This window comes from Haliaeetus albicilla, chromosome 5 (genome assembly GCF_947461875.1).
Source record: "Haliaeetus albicilla chromosome 5, bHalAlb1.1, whole genome shotgun sequence".
Lineage (NCBI taxonomy): Eukaryota > Metazoa > Chordata > Aves > Accipitriformes > Accipitridae > Haliaeetus > Haliaeetus albicilla.
Genome location: NC_091487.1, coordinates 16,198,626 through 16,215,434, shown reverse-complemented (window position 1 = coordinate 16,215,434; position 16,809 = coordinate 16,198,626). Strand labels below are relative to the sequence as shown.

At 35.4% G+C, this 16,809-nt stretch overlaps 1 protein-coding gene across 5 annotated transcripts in view; it reads left to right on the top strand.

Annotated features, from left to right (window-relative positions):
- Positions 1 to 16,809, top strand: part of PAPOLA (poly(A) polymerase alpha) — a 50,178-nt gene that overhangs the window by 10,105 nt on the left and 23,264 nt on the right. For 4 of the 5 annotated variants that reach the window (XM_069783523.1, XM_069783522.1, XM_069783521.1 and 1 more), the window contains exons 2-12: positions 846 to 1,016; positions 1,645 to 1,711; positions 3,127 to 3,208; positions 3,719 to 3,828; positions 6,423 to 6,476; positions 9,620 to 9,731; positions 11,031 to 11,120; positions 11,216 to 11,354; positions 12,846 to 12,918; positions 14,412 to 14,532; positions 15,469 to 15,553. In XM_069783523.1, the coding sequence (XP_069639624.1) occupies positions 846 to 1,016; positions 1,645 to 1,711; positions 3,127 to 3,208; positions 3,719 to 3,828; positions 6,423 to 6,476; positions 9,620 to 9,731; positions 11,031 to 11,120; positions 11,216 to 11,354; positions 12,846 to 12,918; positions 14,412 to 14,532; positions 15,469 to 15,553 (1,104 nt within the window). Of the gene's footprint in view, positions 1 to 845; positions 1,017 to 1,644; positions 1,712 to 3,126; positions 3,209 to 3,718; positions 3,829 to 6,422; positions 6,477 to 9,619; positions 9,732 to 11,030; positions 11,121 to 11,215; positions 11,355 to 12,845; positions 12,919 to 13,044; positions 14,035 to 14,411; positions 14,533 to 15,468; positions 15,554 to 16,809 lie in introns of those variants that run through there. The other variant, XM_069783524.1, reaches the window with a different exon arrangement.

Genomic DNA, 16,809 nt, shown 5'->3' with positions numbered 1-16,809 from the left:
TAGTTCTCACAATATGACGATAACATTTGCTGAAATTCTGTTGTGTGGTCTCCTCTCCTTTTTTTGCCATGTTGAAATACAGGGGATTGACTTGAGAGTATCATCCTTGTGCCTGAGTTTTGGGTCCATATCTATCTGTAGCTTGAAAAGTGCAAGGCAAGGATGCTGTGAGGGCTTGTAATTGGACTGTTTACTGGTGAACTAGGTCGTTGCAGATTTAACCCATCGTGCTAGGTTAGGTTTACTTCAGGCTTAATTTCCTACTTAGAGAAATACTTACGTGAAGTAAAACGTAATGTTAAGGGAACATGACGATGTGGAAAGGGTACTGGTTACATCATTGGTACTTGTGCTGGGCCAAGTCTAGCACAAGCCTGATATTTTCATCCCGTTGTCTCCCCCCTGCCCCTCCATGAAGCAAGGCTATATGTAATATTGCCAGCATGGATTGAGCTAGCTGACATTGTTCGTCTAACCGTCCTGTTGTGTTAGCCAGCAGAGAAGTCAGCCTAAAGCTAACTGTATGATGCTGATGGGCTCAAAATACACTAAAACCTCCTTATGTGAATGTTTTGAGTGTGTAAAGCCAGCTGGTGTAAAAGATCATGTCTCATACCAGCTTGTAACCCTGCAGTCAGTATGTAGAGTTGGAGAAAGGTAATTCTATTGTTGCCCTTAATAACACAGATTGATCTGGGATGCAAATGCTGACAATAAGCTTAACTTTTTATTTCCTTAGTGTGTCTCTTGTCTGTTACTCTGATGAGAAAAAATTTTAAATTTTAAAATTTTAGAATTTTTTTGTTTTGCTTCTGTCAGTAACTTTATCTAATTGCCTTTATTAGTCCTGTTACAACCCAGGGATCACAAACACAGCAACTACAGAAGCATTATGGCATTACCTCACCTATCAGTTTAGCTGCCCCCAAGGAGTTTGACTGCATGCTTACCCAGAAATTAATCGAAACCCTAAAACCTTATGGTGTATTTGAAGAGGAAGAAGAACTGCAACGCAGGTGAGTAAACACTCACTCTAGCACTGTTTTTCTCCTATCTTGAGATTCATGTAGTTGACTACTGAACCCCAGGCATGTTTGTGTTCTTTCAAATGCTTTCTTAAAAGCCTAGTGAAATATTGAGCTTGATTTTTCTCACCTTAAGAGGAATACCTCAGAATACAGCAATAAATTGAAATGACCTTTAAATTTTGGAGGCTGGCTTGCTTTTTTTTTTTTTTCTTCGTAACTGTTTTGTTGTAGTGGCCCCTATGCTGTTTTTTTTCCTTATTAAGCTTTCTAGAGCTTTTTGCTCTCTACAGCTTCTCACTGTTCTTTTAGGTGCATGTGTTTTATGAATTAAGGTTTTATTTTGAAAGTGAGTAGAATTCATATGCCTAAAATGTGTGTAGGCCTTGCGTGCTTGCATATTTTCTGAGCTTAAATTATTTGAACATCTTTAAAGGGGGAAAAATAGTGGGAATGTTGTAAGAGTGACTTTGTTTCAGTGTATGTATGTAACAAGATCTGTAGTTAGATCTGCAGTGTTACTGTAGTTGGTTTACTGTGTAATGATGATCAGGGTCTTAAAAAATACTACTGGTTTGGTCTGAGTTCATGATCTGTGATTCTGCTGTTTTATCAATAGGATTCTAATTTTGGGAAAACTAAATAACCTGGTAAAGGAATGGATACGGGAAATCAGTGAAAGCAAGGTATGGATGTATTTTACATGGAACTGCTCATGCTATGACTGCTGTAGGAAGACAATTCAAAAATATGTTCCCAGTCTAAATGGGATGAGTCTTAGATTTGGGGATCAAATTTGATTTAATTGGAAAAAAATACCACCTTTATGTAGCTTCTTTTGTTTCCATGCCACATCACCCCTTCAAAGTAGAACCTTTTCAAAGAAAGAAACTGATAAATATTGCAAAAAGTCACGGTAGTTGTAATAGTTGATTTTCAATTGTTCCCGCTTCTCCCTAGGTAGAAATATAGCTTGACTTTTTGTCAAAATACATATGTATAGTACTATGTTAATTGTATGCTTAGATTGATTGGCTTTGTGAACCCGTGCTAGATCTTAAAATGGACTTCTCGCAGCTTTATGATCTGTGGTCTTTTTCTTTAATGTCAGTCCTGTAACATTAACTTCTGTAGACAATAATGATAGTAGTGTTTTTGCCAGGTTATAGTCCCGCCCCAACCCTACACACACCTTTTGAATGATTATAGACTTGCAAAAATGTAAAGATAGAGGTGGCTTTTTTTTAGGGGTGAAAGCCTTATTTTTTCCAGCTATTTTGCTTTGAGTATATTTAGGATTGTATTTCTTCTGTACGCTTCTCTTACAGAATGGGAATTTATACACGAACAAGATTATGGGTGGGGATGACCCTGCTATATATGTGTTGATCCTTGAAAACAAAATATTGAGAGTATCTTGACTGTTGTAAGATTGGAAACTGCTTAAGTTGATCCAATATACATTGCAAAATAATTAGTTTTTTATTTTTATATCTTTTGCTGTGTAACCATTCATGTAGGGCTTTAGATTGTAACATTGCATCCTGTTATAAAAGAGTAAGACTCTCTTTGCCCACAGTACTGTGGATTCAAGAGGTTTTTGAAGATATAAGTCTAGGAACTTTAGTAGATGTACCTGAACAATTTTACGTAAAATAAATACCTCTCCCAAAATCAAACTTTTATTTAAAGAATGTAGTATGTTTGTGTCTGAAAGTAATTTAATAAGCATTGATACTGTAAATAGTATTTTTCTGTTCTTCTAAATTGGAATCCATCATCAATTTTGAAGTCAATCTAAAATGCCTGAGTATTAAGCAAAATGTGTTTAATATGCATAATATTTTAAAGCAATTGCACCTGAAGTGTACAACTGCTGGAACAATTGCCAAGTTTGAAATATACTTGAAATGTTACAAATAGTGCCCAAGTGGCAAACATACCTCTGTCTTTTCTGTAAATACTAAGAGTATTATTTAAGTAGTAACTACACCTTAAACAACATAAATTGTGCAATATTTTTCCTTTTGTTTTAAAATAAATTGTGTGTGTCGTTATAACTTGTTAAGATAAAATAACCAATTTTATTTGCTCCCTTTAGAATCTTCCACAGTCTGTAATAGAAAATGTTGGAGGAAAAATTTTTACATTTGGATCCTATAGATTAGGGGTTCATACAAAAGGTAACATTTACTTATTATTGTAAAGAACTCGTGTTTGAGCTAATGATGTATCTGTAAACGTCACACTTAAGTAACAAACTTGCTGTCTTTTGAGGTGGTGTTAGTTTTTTTTTTTTGTCAGCCATCTCCAGTCTTCATTCTAAATAAAACAAATACGTCCCTATATTATGTTTTTGTCATGGGTTGGGAAAGAGACAGCAAAGTTGGAAATTATTTAAAAATAGAGAAAGTTGTATACTTAGATTTTCATGTTTTATTCTTTGAAAATATCTACAAGTGTTCCACTGTTGAAAAAAGAATGTGTATGTATGTATTCAGTATGCTTAATGGTCATGAAATTTTTTTTCCACCATTTGGTTTTACTTAGTATTCCCAAAGAAAAGCCATTCTACAGGAAGAGAAGCTAGATTTTCCTGTTTAGTTTCAAAAAAACAAAAAACCTCTGGCTATTGCTGGCATTTCATGTGTGTGAAGTGTGAGTAACTTACTTGTGCTAATAAACAATTTCAGGTGCTGATATTGATGCCCTGTGTGTTGCACCAAGACATGTTGAAAGAAGTGATTTTTTCACATCGTTTTATGAAAAACTGAAACAACAAGAAGAAGTAAAAGATCTGAGGGTATGTGAACTGCCTGATACAGCTAGCTGAACTGATGATGCTGAAAAGTTAATAGTGAAAGATGATGCATTAAATAAGTAAACATAACTTTACTATTAAGGCTTGCAGTAGATTTTTAGTTACCTGCAGCAAAGCCTATCTTCATAGTTGAAATAAATAGAGATTCTTCCAAATTTCCTCTGTTCCTGCTTAAGAGACACTCGTTTAAAAATCTGGATGGCAGAATGATCTAGCATATGTGTTAGTATTGCAAAATTTCTGCTTCCTCTCTAGCAGCAGGCAGATGCAAATGTGTTGGCTTGAAAAGGATCAGGACCAAACTTGTGTGTTTTTATTGAAGGTTTTAAAGTATACAGTTATGCTGCTGTTTTTATAATTTCATGCTTATATAAACAATTGCAGTGGTTGATATTAACTAAACCGTCTATATTGGCTGTCAACTGTGCATGTGAAAATGGAAGTTACATTTTTTAGTGTGTCTCATTATTAGATGCTTGTCCAAGATTTTTAGCATGGAAAGATGAAGATTTACCCTTGTAGGAGTAGAAGACACACTGGTATACAGTACTTTGTTTCTATTGCACCTAAATGACAAGCCTCCCTAGGTCAACTGGTGGGAGCTTTAATCTTCTTAGTGCTGGCTCGGAGTAAATTTTCTCTGCTGGAATTGGTGGTGGGTTTTTTTGTGTTTTTGTTTTGTTTTGTTTTTTTGATGAAGATAGTTGCTGGCAAATCTTAAACATTGTTTGGTTTAGTCTTACTCCCCTAAAATAAATGGAACTGTCTACAGCATTCTTCCACTCTGTGCATCCTGTAGCTGGTAACTATCAGGGTAGTGTAAACATGCAGTGGTAATACTTTATGCACTGAACTGTTTTGAATGGTTTATTATCTGAACACTTTTAGTAATCTTTAAATCCACATGCTATAATTAAGGGGATTCTGATCTTTCAAATTTCCAGTTAACTTTGCTATAAACTCTATCTAACTCAAGCTAATGTAGTTGATTTAGCGTCAAGGTAGGTCAATGTATGCAGTTCAGTTTAGCTCTGCAGTGATGTGAATAACCTTTAGGTAAGGGTGTCAAAACACTTTAAAATCATTCCAGCTAGGTCTAAGAAAGTTTGTACACCTCCATCTTTAGGGAACCTAGACTTTCTTAATGGTTACTCTAGTGAGTGAGTCTGAGAGACTTGTGAACTTCATGTTTTGCTTAGGATCCATCCTGCCAACCAGTAACATTAAGGTAAGCTTAACTAAGGTTACGTGCATAGAGTAGTGTTGTCTCCTCCTCTTGTTAAGAATTGGAACACTCTTAGAACTGTGTTTAACCTCTGGCAGTTCCTAACACTTGTTATTTGGAGGTATGCGGTGTTCTTCGCTTTTACGAAAACAGTGCTCTGCAGGTCTGCATTTACTTTAAATTCTCAGTTCAGGAAGGTGTGTCATGGTTTAACCCTGGCCAGCAACTAAGCACCATGCAGCCGCTCACTCACTTGCATGGGGAAGAGAATCGGAAGGAAAAAGGTGAAACTTGAGGACAGAGATAAGAACAGCTTAATTGGAACAGAATGGAAGAAACTAATAATAACAATAATAAAATGATGTTACTAGTAAAAGGATTGGACTATACAAAACAAGTGATGCACAACGCAGTTGCTCACCACTTGCTGACTGATGCCCAGTTAGTTCCTGATAGTGATTTCTGCCCCCCACGCCAACTCCCCCCAGTTTATACACTAGACATGGTATGGAATACCCCTTTGGCCATTTTGGGTCAGGTGTCCTGGCTGTGTCCCCTCCCAACTACTTGTGCCCCTCCAGCCTTCCTGCTGGCTGGGTATGAGAAGCTGAAAAATCCTTGACTTAGTCTAACGACTACTTAGTGACAACTGAAAACATCAGTGTGTTATCAAGATTATTCTCATACTGAATCCAAGACATAACACTATACCAGCTACTAGAAAGAACATTAACTCTGTCCCAGCTGAAACCAGGACAAGGTGTTATTCCTAGCTGATTGCAGAGTAGATATCAGGTTCCCTAGTTTCATCATGGATGCTGTTTGTCAGAGTACCTTATTAATGACAACATTTAGAAAAGATGCTCAAGCTCTGGAGAGTGGTAACTTGCAACTGGTTTAGGTGAAGTCAGACTGCATAGTTACACAGTTGTCTCCTTGTCATTTCTCATAAAAAAACTGACTGCAGAAACAATAGAAGTAAGAGAACTCTTAGACCAAGAATCCCCATAGGTTGGCCTTAGAATACTTAGAGATCCTATGAGGAGTAAAAGATGCTTGATCATGTCCTACATGTAGTGAGAAACAGTTGGACCTTGAAGTAACATCACCAGAGCTGGTTGGTATGAGTTTGGGTTATAATTAACATCTAGACAGTTGTAGCATGTAGTTGATCAGTGCTTACTGCATAAATCCTCAATGGTGGAGAAAGACATTGCTGACAAAAATTGACCTGAAAACAGAAAAGCATCTGTGTAAACAGCATTTCATTGTGATTGTTTAGACCTGCTAGCTATTGCTTGTAAATGTTCTTCTCTCTACTGAAAATAAAATATAACTTTTCTCCCCTCAGGCTGTTGAAGAAGCTTTTGTCCCAGTTATTAAACTTTGTTTTGATGGAATAGAGGTAAAGAACATTTATTTTGTTTTGGTAGAACATGGTTAAAACAGTTTTCAAGATCTCCATAACTCATGTAGTATTTATTAATATGAATGCTATTAAGGTGACTCTAAGTTCATACTCAAGTCCTTGGCAACAGTCCTCAGCTGTGTAATTTAAAGAGGGGCTTTAAGACTGAAACAAGTCTTTCTTAATGTACTTAAAACTGCATGTAGAGTATCTCCCTGTTCTTTTTTAGGCACTGCTACCCAGTTGTACTGATTAGTTTACTGACCTGTAGAGTACCAGTATTGGCATTATTAAGACTTAACATTTAATAGAAATGATATTCATAAATAATGTGGCTTCAATAATTTTTTGGCTGCTAATGATTAACTGTTCAAACCTTAATTCAGATTTGCTTCAGTACCTTATGCTGTCGGAAGTTGTGTGATCTTTGATCTGCTCTCAAAAATGTACCGCTGAAGGCAAACTGGGTATCCCCTTTGTTCTGATCTCTTCAGATGTCTATAATACAGAACCAAAACAATGGTTTTGGTGCCTGTAGCCTGATGTATCATCTGCCTTGGAGTGATTAACTTGCTTAACTTAATTTTTACTATTTTGGGAGAAGTTGCCAAGAAAACAGGAACACTGCTTTCAAAAGATACTCTGTTAATTTTTCTCAGACTCTTCTATAGTCAACCTATCATCTTTTCTTGGTGACAAGACAAAAACATACGAACTGTTCATACACACAGTTCATCAGACTTGTAGCTGGAATATATCAGCCAGTAACTGGTCTGTATAAAAAGGGTACTTCACAGTGGGGAAAGAATTCCCATGCTAATCTTGTGACACATGACATGATTTGAGGAGCTGAGGTATTGTATGCAAGACTGTACAGTTCCTTCTCTTCCAGTCTGAGTTAAATGTCTGCCTTGCAGTTATAATGGTCATTAGTTATGGTACTGGTGATTTTTGAGTATCAGGAAGATGAACCACCCCCTTTGCCCTCATCCATCCAGCTTTACTTATTTGTATTTTCACTGACATTTGTGTCAGTTGACACTTAGGCAGAAATGTGTTTTCTTCCAATGAGAGAGACGTGCAGAGAAATGTGATGCCATGCAGTAAGCTAGCCTGTGACTTTGTGTTTGTGTCAGCCATTTTATTACTGTCCATGTTTAGTTGGGTGTTAAGAACATTTTTCTGGAGAACCTGTTTTCTGTTTACATAGCTTAGGTATCCATTCTAAATATTGAAACTTGCCTTAAGGCATCCTCTGGTTAGTCTGGGGTCTGTATGTTTTTTCCAGTCTTTTACATTCAAGCTAGTGTTGTCTCTCCTTTTTAAAAAAAGATATTCAAAATACAAACCCAAATAGGGAAATAAAAGGATTGTCTGCTATAATAGTAGTATCTTGCTCCAGTATAGTAATTTATAATGGTCTCTGATGGCTTAGGTTTTTGACTGAGACTTAACCAGTGTTGCTGACAGTGCATGAGAGTTCTCTAGTCTTGAACACTAACTTATCATAAGCACTCTTTATACATACAGGTGTTGTTAGGCCACAATTTCAGGTGGTTGCATTTGTGTCCAGTATGTCAGTATCAGAAGATCTTAATTTAATTTTCCTTTTCCTAATCCAGGCAAAAGGTATCAGAAGTTATTCTCTTTGTAGAGAAAACCTTAGAACTGAGGAAAAGGACTTCAGTTTTGTGGTGATGCTATCAGTTAAACTTCAGAAGTTTCTGCCAATACCAGTTTTTACATATACACTTCATGTTCTTGCTTAAAACAAACAAGAACGTTCTTGATTTTTTTTTTGTTCTTACTGTAGAAAATTGATTCCTCCCTGCCCCCCCCACCGAAAAAAGACATAGGACAGGCTATTAATTTCTTGATTTGAAAAATCCTTTTATTGTCAATGAGCTTTGAATCTTTAGAGGTGCTAGACCTTCTAGAGATAAGAATAGAACTTCAAGCTGAAGTTAATTTTGAACTTGTTTTACATTGAAAAGTAGTACATTAAACTTAGTAGAAACTTCTTGTAGTACAGAATGTGGTTAAGACCAGCTATTAAAGACTTTGAAATCAAAAGTGCACTGAATACTTTAGAAATTACTTTTCTTTGGAGAAGTGCTTCATAGTTTAAAATAGATGCAAAGTTTTAGGCACCTATGAGAAGTTCTTCATTTTAAAATATCTTCAGCTTCATTTCGTCTGAAATAATTTTAATGTAACTAAAATTGTTTTGTTCTTGATGCAGTAGCACTAGGTATTTCATTGTCTCGTAGGTGAAGTGGTATCAGTTTATGATGATTAAAAGCCTTATCTGGTGAAAGGGGCTTGATGCCTAGCAGACCAGCCACTAATACACACTTTATATTCTCATCATACTGACTGATACCTAATCCAAGACTGGAATGGCAAACTGACTTCTGTACTCTGTGTAATGTCCTTGCTGTGTGTGAGACAGCATAAAACTCTAGTTCAGTGCTGAATAGTATCTTAGACGTTCTTCACCTAGAAAAGCTATGATGACAAATTATTGCAGAAGTAATAACAAAGAAGTTTGACAGAATTTCAAAATTTATACAAATTTATATGCTTTCTCAGTAGCTTTATAGATTTTCAGAACTTCCTGTTTTCTGTAATCAGATATGCACGCTTTTCATAGGTAGCAGTCCTATACAGAGGCAACTAGTTGCTGTTGTGCTTTACAGCAAGGTCTGTAAAGGAAAGGTCTCCTACTTCTTTTGTAATTCTGTGATAATTTTGAGAATATTTAGGTTAAAACTAGGTTATGTTTTCATGACTTGCTCTGATGTAGTAGAATTTTGTAGTGTGGACTTAGAAGTGGTGGTTGTCCCCAAATGTTTTATTTACGTTGAGAGTCGACATAGTTTTTGTGTGTGTGCCAGGTCTGTGTTGATCTTAATTTGTATTTTATCCTCTTGGAAAAGGAGCTATAAGATGGATGAAGCATCTGAAAGTGTTCCTTTTAATGTCTGTGAAGGGTGTTAGTATGCATTGTTTAAAGAGATTCTTTGTGCTAGGAAGACTGCTGTTCTTATTATTAGTGAACTTGATGAAAATGGCTTGCAGAATTAATTCTACAGAATAAAGAACAGTTTTCTAATGTCTTGCCTCTTTTTTTTTTTAAGATTGATATTCTGTTTGCAAGATTAGCACTGCAAACTATTCCTGAGGACTTAGACCTACGAGATGATAGCCTACTTAAAAATTTAGACATTAGATGCATACGAAGTCTTAATGGTATGTATATAGTTTTGCATATAAACTTCTCATCTGATTTTTAATAAGTATCCTAGGTTGTTTGATACGGTAGTTGTGAACTTGACAGAAGATACAGCAACTCTGTATTTGGAAATGGAGTCATAGCCAGTTTTATATATCTTTTTGGAGAGAAGGGTTGTTTCTTGTTGGCCAGATATATAAAAATTTTTGTCTTTTATTAGGGTAGTAAATGGTGCTGCCTAGAAATTAATGGGACTTGCAAGACTTTTGTGTGGAGCACTGTCTATTTCTATAAATAAAGATGTGTGCATGTTTTTAACTTGTATGTGTGTTAATATGCATAAACATACACAAAATTGCTTCAGTGATAAATTGGGGATATCAAAATACTGTGAATTTGAGGTCAGGTCTTTAGTAGTTTACCAGCCTGTGTAACCCTTAACTTTTCTGTAATACTGCAGCTTAAAAAAAATGGTTATTTATGCATGGGATGGTAGGGGCTTCAGCCTATATGCAACTTGGCGGGGAAGAGGAGCATGTGAGCTATCGGTGATTTCTGTTATGAACTGAAAACTTGATAATTTGAGATTACCACAGCAACTTGCACTGTTTTGTGAAATTCACGTTTGTGCAGTCTCTAGAACTCATTCTTGCCTCTTACTCGCTTTGAAAGGAACCTCCTAGTCTTAGATAATACTGTTTTCTTGCAACCAGGTCTCTGCAACTATTTAGTAACAATGAACAGCTACTTATTCTTGATTAAAAAAAATAAAAATCAAGCAGTTAATATTGTCATCAGTAATATTATTATTAAGCCTGAAAATATCCCATCAATGTAAACATATGAGTTGTATCGTTAAAAACTATTCTTTTTAGCCTGTTCTCATAAATTCAAGCAAAGGTTTGACCTGTGACCTCCAGGTTTTCTGTAGGTCCATGAAGACTCATGCTTTTTTAAATTTGTCTTCATGTCTGTGATTTACTGCATATAATCCCTTAACAGCAGAACTTAAAACTTGTTTGTTTCTTAAAAAGCTTGTACAGTTCATTAATAACAGAAAATCAAGTAGCAGTCCAAAACTGTAACTATGTGTGCATGAATTGTCTTCCTGAGTCATTCTGTAAAACAGTAAAAAAAGAAAAAAAAAATCAGATGAAAGTATGTTAAACTTTCTAATTCAAAACAGAAGTGATCAAAATAGGAAATGAGTTTCCAGCATACTGATCTAAAAAGTTTGATAGGTTTTAAGGTGAGGGAGGTTAAGCAAGCAAAAAACTTTGGAGGCAGCAAGCGTAATGGATTCTTTCTTTTGGCAGGTTGCCGGGTAACCGATGAAATTCTGCATCTAGTACCAAACATTGACAACTTCAGGTTAACACTGAGAGCTATCAAACTGTGGGCAAAACGTAAGCAGTTTTATTCCAAAATTTGTGAAATTTTCATTAACTCTTACAGTTACTGATAACTCTCTCTTTTTGTCTCTTTCCTTCTCAATCCACAGGCCACAACATCTATTCCAATATACTAGGTTTCCTTGGCGGTGTTTCCTGGGCTATGCTAGTAGCAAGAACTTGCCAGCTTTATCCAAATGCAATAGCATCAACTCTTGTACATAAATTTTTCTTGGTATTTTCTAAATGGTATGTTTTTTTTGTTGGTTTTTTTGTTGTTTTTTTTAAATTTAGATTACACTAAAATAAAATTGTTTGTAGACACTAAATTTTAGTCCTGTTTTTATGGTACCATTTTCAGCTCTTACCTAGGTTCAGATGGTAGTTAAGCATTGTTCTTGCTGCCAGGAAGTTGTTAGCTTGAGTTTTTCAATAAGTCATCCAACCTATCATGTTTTTAAAGTATCCAAAACAAAACCGCCCTGTTTTTAATTAAAATTTTCTTAAGTATTTGTTGTAACTCAGCATTACTCTTCAGATAAAATATTTAGTACAAATAAAAGCAGACACCCCAAAATTTAGTCTTAATATTTGGATAATGGGAAAAGGATAGCTTAAATGTAGTTCAGGAGAACCAGTGCCAAAATTGTGGGTTTTAATCTTGTCGGTGTGGAGAGGTTAGGTGTTTTGGAATTACATATGGTTTCTTACTTCTGAGCTAGTTACTTAGAAAGGTGGTTTCAGTAACTATGATGGGAACAATGGGAACATTCCAGTTAAATTTAGAATGAAGGGGACAAAAGTGTACTTTGCAGATTACAAATGAATACTGTTTCTTGAAAGAGCATGTCTGGATACCTATATTCTTCATGAGACATTGACAGATTTTAAGAATCATTGTACCAAGTTGTTGCTTTGTTTCAAGTATAGTGTCTTTCCTTCTTAACATGAAGATAATTTCCACAGTGCCGCTGTCTTGAATCCATAAGCTTTATAGCCTCTTTGAGGTACCTAGTGTTTAGTAATATCTTGCCACACCAAGCTAGTAGAGGAACATTGGTTGCAAGCTCTGTTTAATGTGTTCCTTATACTGCTGTCCCTTTTATATATTCATAGCATAGGACCATTAACGTACAAATACCGAGAGATTAACTGACTTCTGCTCTTTATAGGAAGATAACTTTACTCATGGGAGTAGAGACAACTTGAAGAAAAGAAGTGTTATGTTACTTTTTTTTTTCCAGTGTCTTATTAAGCATGGTTTCTTTTTGTCTTGATTGGATTTTTTTTAATACATATGCTTTGTAATGATACTATAATGCTGTAATCATGCTAGCTGCTGCTTCTGTAGTTTGTCCATGAAACAGCTAGCTTGAAGATGGACCCAATGTCAATCTTCATAGAGAAATTTCTCTTTGATAGGTATATTTCAAGATGAATTTAGAGGAGTTTACTTTAGTTACCTAAGTTTACTTTAGTTTCCTAAGCCATTGTTTATATAAAGCTCCAAGACTACAGAAAATGTATTGTTCTGGTGCCCCGGAGAAGCTAATTACAACTGTATTGTAGTTCAGCAATACATCTAATTTAAACAACCCCAGTTAGACCAGCTTAGTCTTGAGGAAATGATGCTTTACCTGGAGAGCAGAGTTAAGAAGGATCACATTCAAAAGTATTGTTTGTTGAACATACATGGTTGTATCCAATAGTCTTATTCAGTGCTACAATCTTTTTGAACAGGGAATGGCCAAATCCAGTGCTATTGAAACAGCCAGAAGAATGCAATCTTAATTTGCCTGTATGGGACCCAAGGGTTAGTGTATTATTTTTTCCCCTATAAGTCACACTGTACAATAAATTCAGTTGCTTAAAGAATCCTAGGTGAACTTCATTATGGGTTTATTAAACTTAATATTTTGGTATTATGTCGTCTTTATAGGTAACCTGTAGTTCTCCTGAGTGTGGAACAAAATTAGCTTAATTTTCTGAACTGACCGCTTGAAGCACACTTGCTGAACAATGTACTTTTCTACTCCCAACTTATGCAATAAGTGATCTTAATAAATATTCAGCATAATTAGTTACGCGCTTTAAAGCAATGCATTTTTGAAAAACTGCTTATCTTAAAACAGTTTGCTTTGAACTTAAAACCTGTTACTTTTGCAAGTATATTGAATTCACTTCAGTGCCGTAGTCAATAGCTGGATAGGTTCAGTTTCATATAGTTGTAGCAATGTGTATTTTCATCTTGGACCAAAGAAGATCGTAGTTTGAAGTCTTTCAGTTATTTTGTATATTATTTATAATAACTGGTCTCCATCTTTGTAGCACTTAACATTGGACATTAATGTCCTTCAGGCAGTCAATAAAACAGCTTGAAGCAGATGCACAGCTCACATTCTGAGGTTTCAGTGGGGTATAGTGTGAATGTGTTCAATGCTGTTTTGTCAATTCTAGAATAGTTGGTGTTCAACTAATCCTATTTTGGTGAATAGTGTAAGCACCAGATGTTGAGTGGTATGCCCTTTTGTACTTCAAATCTGTTTTTCTCATTGACAAAAGTGCACGTTTAAATAATGTGAGACAGTTGAAAAAGTGTTCTTGAGTCTTACTGTTATTCCTGGGATAGGGGGTTTGAGGTCAGTGTGTGATGGGAACTGTCTGTGTTGTAGTAGCTAAACAAAGTGGGGTAAGTTAATGACAGGGTTTTATCTTTAATTTACCATCTACAAGATTGCTACCTTAATGCTATTTTAAACATATTTTGTGTGTGTGTTGTGTCCCTTCTTTTTTGTTTCCTTGTGTGCTGTTTAATAAAAGATATGTTAACGCATGTAATGCTTCTGTCAGGTTGCCTAGAGCCTCTCATCTTAAGCTGGCTCTATTCTCAGTAGCTTTACAGAAATAAAGTACGAAATATTTTTCGCAAGGTCTGAAGACAGTCATTCTTCTGAAGGTGCTTGTGTGGTGATAAGGTATCCTTGTTTTGATGTGATCACAAGCTAATTTCTATTAAAGAGAGAAATTGTTCTATTCAGTTGGCATTTCTGGACTTAGAAATGCCTGCAACTTGATCTTGATGTGCTGGCAGATTACAGCCCTCCCACATCACTGTGGTTCAGAATGATGTCCTTTGTGAAAGCATTATCCTTGTTTTCTAAACTTTCTCTGAACTGTTGGTAAATTTACTTGGTCTGCAAACTAAGGTCTTAGAATTTAAGGCTCAGTTTTAGTGAAGGGAGAAATCCAAATTTTTTAACTCATGTGTGTGCTTGAAGAAAACTGATTGGCTGTTGTTATATATAGGTAAACCCCAGTGATAGGTACCATCTTATGCCTATAATAACACCAGCATACCCACAGCAGAACTCTACGTACAATGTTTCCGTTTCCACACGGATGGTCATGGTTGAGGAATTTAAACAAGGTAAGTATTATCTTATGCTCTCTATATAAATGTTTTCAAACAGATTTAAAATAGTCCCATTGTGGGTATGCTCTGTGAGGGGGGAGGTGGGAGGATGTTAAATAGCTTCTTGACATGAGATTGTCTTCCGAGGGAGGTAGAACTTGGCCTGTTATGCTTATGTGGCTTGAAGTTCCAAATTCAGTAGACTTCTGCAGATCTGTCCTTCACTCTTAGAAACTGAGGGTAATTAATTAGAATGCCTTGTGCTCTGAAAATGAGAATTAGTGGTGCAGTATCTTTTTCTTGTTTATTTTAGTGGCTCTAGGTTGTGTCATGCCACATGAAGATTAGTGTAGTAATCCCACTTGATGGCTGTTTCTAGGCCTAACGTAAGACAATATACTTGCTCAGAGATGAGTCTTCTAGATTTATCCTAGTAATCTACTTGGATAATTATAGTAGATAAGAGAAGATGTTATCAAAGCAAGGAGTAGACTTGATGCAGAGAGCAACTACCAGTAGCTCTCTGGGGCAGAGCTGTAGCTTATTGTCTCGCTGTTTATTTGCCTTGTACAATGCCTTGCGCAAGAGATGACTAAAGCACTGCAAGGAAAAAGATCTCTATCTTCTTTGGACTGAGTACTTACTGTGGCATACACAAAAGATTAAGTTGAGCTGTGTTACAGTGCAAAGCAAAAATACATGAAATCATCAGTCTGATCAATTAGCATACATTTCTAAATGTATTTTATTGAGGTTCTTTTTAATAATGTGATTTGTATAACTAATGACCACTTAAGGTATGACTGGAATATAAAGCTTGTTGATAAATTCCTTTGAATTTGAAGGGGGGAAATGATTTGTAGTAACCTTTGCTAAGTTAATAAGCTGTTTTTACTCTGGGTACTAAACTGTATTTAAAAAAAAAAGTTTAAATGTTTTTTTATAATTTAGGTCTTGCTATCACAGATGAAATTTTGCTGAGTAAGGCAGAGTGGTCCAAACTTTTTGAAGCTCCAAACTTCTTTCAAAAGTACAAGTATGTATTTTATGGCATGGCAGAATATTTTAAGTTTTATCAGTTAAAATATCTAATGATGCTCTGTAGCACAGGATCTTAAATATACATATATTAGACTCCCCAAAAGTGGGTTTTTTTAGGATTTTTTTCTTTACACAGAGGGGGAGTGAATGCGCTATTGTGCTTTCTCTTAGAAAATCAATGATTTCCTCAGATACTATTTTTTTTACTGTCTTTAGCATGTATTTCAGAAACCTGTTAGTCCCTGACCAGATATTTAGAATGTCACCAGTTAACTATACAATTGGTATGCTACCAACAAAATTGAAGACATATCAGCTGGTTTGACTAACAGAAATGTTCTTTAGTGGTGTCAGTAAGCATTCTAAAAATGGGTCTTGCCTCCCAGGAAACAAGATATTAAAAGAACTAATTCTGAAGGTCACTATTTAAGATGAATACGTACATGAAACTGTGTGTTTTCTTCTGTCAATACAGTCAACAGTTCACTCTGATAATAAAAGATATTTTTGCAATTGTGTTGACTAACTGCCAGATGTACTAGTTATTACTAGATTTTTTCATTAAAGCTTAAGGCTTTTGGCTCTTTATTAATAATCTTTCACACCTAGTTTCTCTAATTTTGTAATGTCTCTAAGGGAAATACTGAAGTTCATACTTCACATATTTAGGGTTTCTAGTAATATGCTTGTGGGGCAGAAGCTTGTTAAATGTATATGGACTTGCTGAAAGTTGTATTTTTATAATAAATATGGATTATTAAAATACGGACTACATCTTCTTTGCCCTCAGTTGAAATTGGAGACCCATTTTTCTTGAATCAAGATCAAATATATTTTACACTTGTTTCTGTGTTGGGTGGTTGGTTGGTTATGTACTAATCTAAAAAAGATTGAAATATACAGTTCCCCCATTAAAAGAGACTGATGACCTTCATAATGTGTCTGTGTTTTGTTTCTATACCTTTTGCATGATAAAAGCTTTAAAACATTTGGATGGCTTTTATGTTGTACCTTGGAGATTAAGTTTGAAAACACTTAAAAGAGCACTGTAAAGTTATATTATTTTTTGAAGTTAAAAATGGGTGCAGACAAATAAGTTTCTGCTCAAGAGGTTGCTAATAAGTTCCCTAGTACATTTTCTTTCTTTCAAAATCAGGAAAAAATAGGAAACACTTAAGTGTCATTTGAAATAATCTCCATTTTAATATCGTTTTTTGTGTGCCTGCTTTAGCCATTTTATCAGTTTTAGCA